The sequence below is a fragment of the Coffea eugenioides genome, chromosome 5 (genome assembly GCF_003713205.1).
Source record: "Coffea eugenioides isolate CCC68of chromosome 5, Ceug_1.0, whole genome shotgun sequence".
NCBI lineage: Eukaryota > Viridiplantae > Streptophyta > Magnoliopsida > Gentianales > Rubiaceae > Coffea > Coffea eugenioides.
The window spans coordinates 29,513,564-29,522,511 of NC_040039.1; the positions used below are offsets into that span (position 1 = coordinate 29,513,564).

General features: G+C 36.7%; 1 protein-coding gene and 1 long non-coding RNA gene across 2 annotated transcripts; both read right to left on the reverse strand.

Annotated features, from left to right (window-relative positions):
* Positions 1 to 1,764: 1,764 nt before the first annotated feature.
* Positions 1,765 to 4,333, reverse strand: LOC113769870. The gene is made up of 2 exons (XR_003468339.1): positions 4,277 to 4,333; positions 1,765 to 2,166 (listed from the first exon to the last, which is right to left on the reverse strand). It is a non-coding gene; the product is annotated as an uncharacterized LOC113769870 (long non-coding RNA).
* Positions 4,334 to 4,866: 533 nt separating this feature from the next.
* LOC113769869 (pentatricopeptide repeat-containing protein At4g26680, mitochondrial) lies at positions 4,867 to 8,429 on the reverse strand. Its single transcript, XM_027314180.1, has 2 exons — positions 8,301 to 8,429; positions 4,867 to 7,472 (listed from the first exon to the last, which is right to left on the reverse strand). The coding sequence occupies exon 2, from the start codon at positions 6,906 to 6,908 to the stop codon at positions 5,346 to 5,348; it is 1,563 nt and encodes a 520-aa protein (XP_027169981.1). The 5' UTR covers positions 6,909 to 7,472; positions 8,301 to 8,429; the 3' UTR covers positions 4,867 to 5,345.
* Between the last annotated feature and the right edge of the window lie 519 nt (positions 8,430 to 8,948).

Consider the following 8,948-nt stretch of genomic DNA (forward strand, 5'->3'; position numbering starts at 1 on the left):
GATCGCTCTTTCGAGTTACCCCGTGTTTGTTCTAATTAAGTGTGTGGGTGTGTGTGTTTATTCAGTTGCTGAAAAAAGATAACAAAACTAAAATAATTATAGTAGTTATACTAAGGATTAATTGAACCACATAGTTGGCCAATAATTCCAGCTATATTCATTGTATATGGCAGCAAATGAAAATACTACTGTAATACCATGGTCATAGTGCAATTAAGTATGAAGTTTATATTACATCAGTAATATTGTTTAATTATCATCCTGCCTAAGTCATGAATGACCTAAACTTTGCCGAAGTTAATCTAATAAAGTAGATAAGCTCAAGTTGTTTGAGGATAATATATCTAAGTTTGCAATTATATTGATTGTTCCGGAAACAGAGAGATTATTCGGGTCATATCTCAGGCGAAATAGAACATGGTACATTCCATTTTGATGTAAGTAGGGGAATTAACAAGCTAGGAGTGAAGGCTCCATAAAAAACAGAGAATGTTTTCCTCACAGTTCAAGACTCACGCAAGTCCTCGTTACTGCCACATTTGACAAAAGAAAAAGATCCTAATAAAGAGTCCGTTTGGTTCGACGGAAAATACATAATTTTCCGGTGTTTGGTTATTTAGTGAAAACACTTTCCAAATTCCTTTTTTTCATAAATTTTCGGTTTTTGGTTTGCCAGTGAAAATATTTTTTGACTTCCTTTTCTAGTGTTTGTCCATATATTGCAAACATTTTCCTATTTTCAAAGCATTCATCTCATTACAAGTCATTTTTAATTTCTATCCATTATAATCATATTATCATTTTTATAAAATATTTATTTAAATTACACCGTGAATTCTTAAATGAAATTATTAATGACATTGATGAATTGGTTTTTGATCTTCCTTTAAAAAAAAAAAAAAATCATAAGGGGTGAAGAGTCTCTTTTATCAAATTGGATACCACAACATTTTCTTTGATGTCTCAAATCAGTGACACAAGAAAAAATTAGGTAACCTCTGCACTAGAGGCAACATCTTTCGTGAAATGCACAAATTTTAAAACTAATCAACTAGGCACCTATTGCTATCAAAAGAATTATGTGCCACAATTCCACATATCATATACATCTATTGATGAAATTATCCAGAAATTCAGCATTTATTAGTGCAACAAAAAGTTTACTAGCTTATTCGTTGGATTGAAATTTCATTTTCATTAGGTCTTCAGAAAATTTAAAAGGAAACAAAATTCAGTGCAAATCAATTGAACTCATAAATAATCTCAATGAATTAGCTCATAATTTGAATCGTATAATGATTCGTTATTCAACAATTATTCTTTTACGCTAACAATCTCAGTGCTAATGAACTCCTACAACTACCAGAAAGTAGCTTAAAATTTCAATGAATAAAGATATTTCAACCAAATGTTTTAGCCAAATGGAAACTGCGGGTCATATTATCCAAAAGAAACATATATCAGATTATTAAAGAAAAATGACATAAACCACCGACAGCTCAGTGCACAGGCTAAGAATGACATAAACCGCCAACAGATCAGTGCACAGGCTAAGTACCAACAAAAGACACACTGCAGCACTGCAAAGGAATTTTGCCATCATCATCTCTAAACTTGCTGGCTGATGACCATCGCACCACTTCAAGAGCAATGGAATTTTGCCACAAACAGCTGTAAAGCAGTTTAACAATCTTAAAATGGCTACTTGGCTGTTAATCTCACTACTTTATAACAAAAACGGGTGCAAAGGAATTGGTATATTACTTTAAGCTGAATTCTGGAAACCTAGTACTTCCAAAACAAGGCAAGTGGTTTTCCTATAAATACAAAAGATAATGACAAAAAAAAAAACACTACGCAGCTGAAGAGACTTTCCAAGAATGTGATGCTTGCTTATAACACAGTTTCTGTTGCTTCCTCTCTCAAATAAATTCATGGCAATAAACGATCCTCGCTGCCATCACATAATAAGTACTTCATTCGACACCCCAATATTTCTTGAACCTCTCGAGAAAAATCAAACGAAGTCTTTGACCGTTTGCCAGAAATGCTTTTCCCAGCTTCTCATTTTGCACTAAATGATCGAATACCAAGTCCAGAAATTCTTCGCTATAACCTTCTATCTTCATAATCTGCCAACACATATTTTTGGTTTGGGCAGCATTCCTGCAATGGGCAAGCATTCAAACCAAGCTCAGAGTTATGTTCATGATTAAAACATACGGAACAAGTAGTAAGAGACGTCAACAGTCATGTTGTTCAGAAAAACAGCGGGTACAAGAAGGCTGAAGACTGGAATATATTGGAGTACTCATACCCAAGTGAATTTCAACCTAAAATTGGGGAAAAAAAAGCAATAAGAAATTTATTAAAGAGTTAATTACACAATTATCCGAAGTTAATTGCTAAGTTATCAATTTACGGCCAGCACATGTTAGCAAATATTAACTAAATTGACAAATAAAATGGTTGCATGGTTACATAACGCAGAAGAATCTCAACCAAATTCATCTGCCAATTCAACTGTCTAAAAGATGCACTATTCCAAGGTACAAGGGATTAGAATACCATGCCAACAACCATCTTCAATCTGCAAATCATGATAAGATATTTCCAAAGTCTTACCATAAAGTCTATAATACATATGTAGTAGATAATTTTCCACTATATTGAAATGGCACTTAAGAGGGGCGTTAAGCATGATTCCTGAACTACCAAAAGCTGAATACTGAAGAGTTGACTGACAATCATGACCCAAGAAAGAATGTCCACAAATCCAAAGCTTAGACCACTCAGTCAGTCAAATGTTAAATGATGCACACATCTATAACCAACTTGTAGAAGTCAAAAGCATAAGGAGGACTCTATATTACTTAATAGCAAGTAGCATATCAAACAAAAAGGTCAGTTCCCAAATGCAAAATAACATAACAAGCAATTTAGCCCGTCAAGCTTTTGCTTTTGCCAGTTGCTATATTCTCGGAAAGTAATTTTGTTAACTAGACACCAAAAAGATGCAACTGTAAAAAGCTTTATTTCTGGATATGTAAAGACTAATCCAAGAAATTTAGAAGGCGACTTTCATGGTCCAAGTATACAAAACTTGAGTTCTTCAAGTGCTGCACCATCCTCTCCAAAACCCAAAACTTAGGAAGCTGTGCAATTTTCTCTCCAAATCAACCTTTATTTATGCTGTATAAACTAGAATCCAAAAATAAGTTTTGCCACAAAATGTGCAGCCAGGTCATCAAACAACTTGATATTTGGTATCAGGTAACGAAAACTAATTATCATCTTCTTTAAGGACCAACTTAAGTAACAAGCCAAGCAGAATACCACAAAACATGCAGTCATTTAAGACACAAAATTGAAGAACGAATAATTCGTCTTTGATGTAAGCAGATGATCAACTTAAGTAACAAGCCAAGGAGAATACCTCAATACCCACAACTTTTGAATCAGAAAATAATCATAACTGAAACCTTTATCCTAGGAATTTACATCAATACACAACTTGCAGCAACACCAACACCGCTATTGCCAACATTACGCAGTTAGGTCTGCAACATTGATTCTAACAACTATGTCTTCTTTTGACAACTATGGTTCCAGACAAAAAAAACAGAGCACTCTCCAAGGGTCAGTTTCCACCAAGAGAAAATTGCTTAGTGTCTTTAAATAGTCACAATCAACATCTTGTTCATCTGATCATACTACAAGCAATAACCACTGATTACAACAAAAACAAGAATGTAAGCTTAATGAAACAGTCCAAGCTCCCATGTCCATTGTGCAGCTTCGTAAAAATCATTAAAGGACATTGCTCTAAACAAACTAGTATACAACACTAGAACACCAGCAAATGCCAACAATTGAAATCCACAAGAAGCTTAGGAGGACAAAATGATAATCCATCAACAACAGTAACAAACACATTCAATTACAACTTCCTCAATAGTCCATATCCTAAAGAACAAACTCTGCTCCAAATGAACAAACTGAATGCCTAAGTCAAGCAACTCTCCACCCAAAATCTTTAAAGATAGTCAGAATTGCAAGTTCAAGTTCCCAATAGATAAAAGCCAGTGAAATTAATAATCAGATTCCAAGAATCATAAAACCCCCAAAACTCAGCAGCTCAGGTAAGAAATAACTAAAACAAAAGCAACCCACAAAAATTCATTCCAATCCAACTTCAAGAATCTACACCAGTAATTCTAGACAATTTTTCAAAGGAAAAGGGAGGGGAAAAAAAACTAATAAGAAACCATTATACCTCTGAACGGAGATGCTGTTGTTGGAGAAACCATTATATCTCCAACTTCGCCCTTGTTGGAGATGCTGGGCAACCAGACACCACTCCCGAAAATGCTAGTAGGCTGCTTGGCCCAGCCCATCTACAGAATTTAGGTTTTGTTGTAGTATATTGGCCCATCTACTTGGAAGCTGCCGTTGACTTTTCAGCCTCAAGATTGCACCGCTTTGTTTACTATTAAACTAAATTTTCCATGTCATTCAAATCCTAAATTTCTTGGAGTAAATCAATCTAAAGACCACTAAGTGCTATCCATAAGCAAGAGCCACTATTATTACTTGGTAATTAAGGACTGCTATTAGTGGATTACGTGTTGCAAATGGAACACGCAATACCCTCTCATAACACACCAAAAAAATTAGTGTACATGGAGCATCGGTGTAATATCTTTAATTCAAAAAAGTGCAAATATGTACAAATAACAAAGCAAAAACTCAGAAAATTTGGAATAATTTGTTTGTCAATGTAAATCGCATATACACCATCCCAAAGTTACCAATAATTACACCACCAATACTTCACCAACTCAAAAAACCATCACTCTCTAAAAAGAGAGAAATATGAATATCCAATTAACATGATAAGAACGCAGAATTAACTTGCTAACAAAACAAATAAGTAAATTACAGGTGTTAGGAATGAAAAGATGTTATGAGAATTGTACAAAGCGATTCGGTTAGAGGGGCTCAAAACATATATTGCAAGTAACCAAAGCAGACTTGTAGCACTTGCACTACTGCTTCAAAGCTCTCAAAACCTGAATCCGCTCGTGTCCTGATGATAAATAGATAAAATTCCTCTTACAAACGGCATGATGAATTTGAAACACTTTAGGGTGAGACCCACAAAGTATACCACTCTACCACGTGACCTTGTCGACAAACTAATAGAGCAGGATATCTGCCAGATAGGACATTTGCTCTTTCAGCAAGAAACAGTACAACACAATTCATCTTATGCTTCAATTTTTTGAGGTTGAATTGTCATCTTCACGTTTGTCGTCCAAAGATTTTGGTCTAGAGCTAAAGATTCAAGTCTTTTGAAAACTTTCTGGCATGAGATGCCTAGCTTCTAACCCTTTACACAAACTGGTTGCCACTTCTTCTTTGCCATCTTTACAAAGTCCATTGCAAAGCTCTGATAAAGTACCTGTATCAGGGGAAATGGATCTCTCAAGCATCTCCCTCAAAACCATAGCAGCTCCATCATAATCCTCATTCTCAATGAAAGTGGATATCAGCATCCCCAGTGTCACTTTGTTTGGATGACAACCAGTCCTTATCATGCTTCTGTAGAGTTGAAGAGCACGCTCAGAGTTCTTTCTAACACATTGCCCAGTTATAATAGCAGAGAAGGTAGAAGAGTTTGGAACAAATTTTTCTCTATCCAGCTCTTTCACCAGATATGCAGCTTTCCTTGTCTTTCCCTCTTTACATAGTCCCAAAATCAATGCATTGTAAGTGATTATATCTGCCTTAATACCATTTACTGACATCTCCTCAAAAAGACGACCAGCCATCTCACTGTTCTCCGCTTGGCTGTAACCGTCAATCAATATATTGTAGGATATAGTATTAGGAGCAACATCCATGGTTTTCATTTCCTTGAAAAGCTTACCAGCTTCGTGCAACTTCCCTGCCTTGCAAAAAGCATTCATGAGGGTGTTGTACGTAACCTCATTTGGACAGAGCCCATTCTTCTCCATGAGCTTCTTGAGCTTCAGACTAGTGCTCAGAAGACCCTGACTACAGTATCCTGCAATCAATGTATTATACGATGCGACAGTTGGACTAATATTCATCTTCTCCATCTCCTTAAACACCTTAACTGCCTTTTCTGTATTCCCCAATTTGGTGAAAGCACCAATCACCATGTTAAGAGTATAAACATTTGGGGAAATATGGGACCTTTGCATTTCTTTGTAAAATGATAATGCAATATCAGACCTATTCAAACTAATCAACGAGCTCAAGTATGCATTGCAAGACTCAATTGTAGGCAAGAACCCGTATTCCTTCATAAGACTAAATGTGTCTGTGGCATTCCTAAACTTCTTCAGATGTGCATAAGTCTTGAACAATGCATCAAAAACACGGGGTGAAGAATCACAAATTCGATAGGAATACACTAAGGCCTCAAACAATTTAGAAGGAAGATCCAATGAACCCAAACTCAATTGAATGACTCTCCTAAGGATTGTCTCAGCCGACTTAAATTTCCTATTTTTAGTAAGAATATGCAGAATGATGGAATGTGTTTGAAGGGTAATTGAGCTCGAGTTCTTGAGTTCAACCCACTTGAAAAATTCAAGTGAAAGAACGTAATCCTTTTGCGTTCTCAACAATAAATGCTTAACTCGAAATGGGGTCAAACCAGAGGCCAATTTATCAAGCTTACACCAATCAAAATGTATAAGATGACTATGAGCAACGTTCACATAATCAAGGTCTTGGCCTTTAGGTTCAGGGATGGTTCCATGTGGCAGAGGAATTGGATTCCACTTCCTTTCTATCAATTTCGCCACATTTGTTAATTCCATAGAAGTTCTTGGGGTTGAAATTTTCTGAAATGGGATCTTTGGGGACTTCATCATTGGCTAAAATCACTTCCAAATGATTCTCGGACAAGCCCGATGAAAACTAATTGAAAGAAAGTAAACTGACAGAGCATGCAAACTGTGTCACAAAGCAATCCACTATCAATCGTTCCGAGAGAGAGGAGTTACTAGCCTTGCAAATGGAGAAGGGTCCCACTTTGCAGCCCACAACACACACCAAGCCATGGCTCTTTTCACAATCACCACATATTTTGATTATTGGAGGAGCCCAGAAAATTGCGCAGAATTTTCATCACAAGACACAAGATAAATACTCATTGAGACTTTTGACAAGCACCTCACAGACATACAGAGCATACCACCGTGCCACAGACTTTTTTGACTGTCGAAGCCACATTTCCAATGCTCACCCACCCAACCACTGACCCTTCAAAAAATTTGAGTCATAGAACACTCGATACCGCAACAGTGGGAGGCCCTCAACAGTCAAAATAACCTCATTCTACCTTAGCTGTAGTGAAGCAACAAAAGGCATAACATGAGACTTTGAGTTTTGTAGGTCTATTTCAACTAAATTCACCATTTCCGTGTCTTCCGTTGCTGAAATTTATCCAAAAGATGCATGTATTTCAATTCCAAGCACTAAATTTTAGGGGTATGGGAAGGGAAGGTAAAAATAAGAATAATAATAACAATAATAATCTCGCTTCATTCGAGTACTCCGACCAAAACAAAGGGGGCGAAGGGCGTGTTTCCTAGTGCAGGTTTCCCGGGTCCCTTGACCGTTTTCGAGGCGGGCATATTTATTCTTCTAACCCATTACCACTTATTTTCCTGCTTTTAGAGCTGACTCGGCACAAAGAGTCATTACATGTTTCAGATCATATGACAAGATCACAATAGGTAGGTAGAATTCATTTAATTACAGGGCTAATTCATTATTCTGAAGAATTCATTTACTTCATTGAACAGCATCACTCAGGTAGTGGCAGTGCCATCATTTTCCATGTTAAACATCAGGTTCGATTTTTCAGCTTTAGTCAGGGCTGTGAGGCCAAGTATGCTGGCAGAGATTCTAATCTAAAAGCTGAAAAGTTAAAAATGGGGTATTTGGTTTGTAACTTCAGTAATAGCTGAAATTAAATTGAAGACAGATTATGTGGTATCTTTGATTTTGCTTCCTGGATTTTTCTGAGTGAACTTTTTAGAAGCTCTAAAAGCAATGTTTGTCATGGTGGACAGTCATTTGCCTACTAGAAAAGGAGGGTAAAGGCTGGGGTATTCGCAAAGAATGGAAATTGATTTCAGAAGTGAAAGAGAGTGCAACTATAAAAGAATGGCCCAAGTGCAAAAATACTTGGGAAGAAAATTAGGGCAAAAATATTTGGGAAGAAAATTAGGGAGAAACAAGAGAGAGAAAGAACCTACCTGTCCTACGGAGAATTGGTAAAAACACTTCCCCTCCCGCACCGGAGAGTCATGGTAGATCATGGATTTCACGTAGAGGCCAGAGAGTGAGAGATAGAAGTGAAGGATAGAAATGAGAAAGTGGGAGAAGAAAATACGGGGCAATAAATCCCAGCGTGGTTTTGTGAGAGACGTCAGGTGATAAAGGCAGCAAGAGATAAAGCGGGCACTTGGGCATTTGTGTGTGTGTGTGTGTGTGTTTTCTTGGCATTTTCAGCCAAAAATATTTTCACTCTATCACGCCTAGAGCTGTAAACGAACCGAATCGAACCGAGTATCTCATGTTTGAGTTCTGTTCGTTAAGCAGTTCGAACAACGTTCGTGTTCGTTCGTTAATTTTCGAACTCCAAACCTGTGTTCGTGTTCGGTTCGTTAAGTAAAATTCGTGTTCGAGTTCGAGTTCGAGTTCGGCTCGTTTAACATAAACGAGCCGTTCGCGAACATGTTCGAAATGCTCGAATCCAAATTATTTTATACCTTAAATATGCCATGCAAATTATTAATCATTCTAAAAAATAATTAAAGCACTAAGTGACTAAATTCTATTATTCATTAACTATATAACTAACATTAACATAAAAACAACAAATAAAACAAAGAAATTTGCCC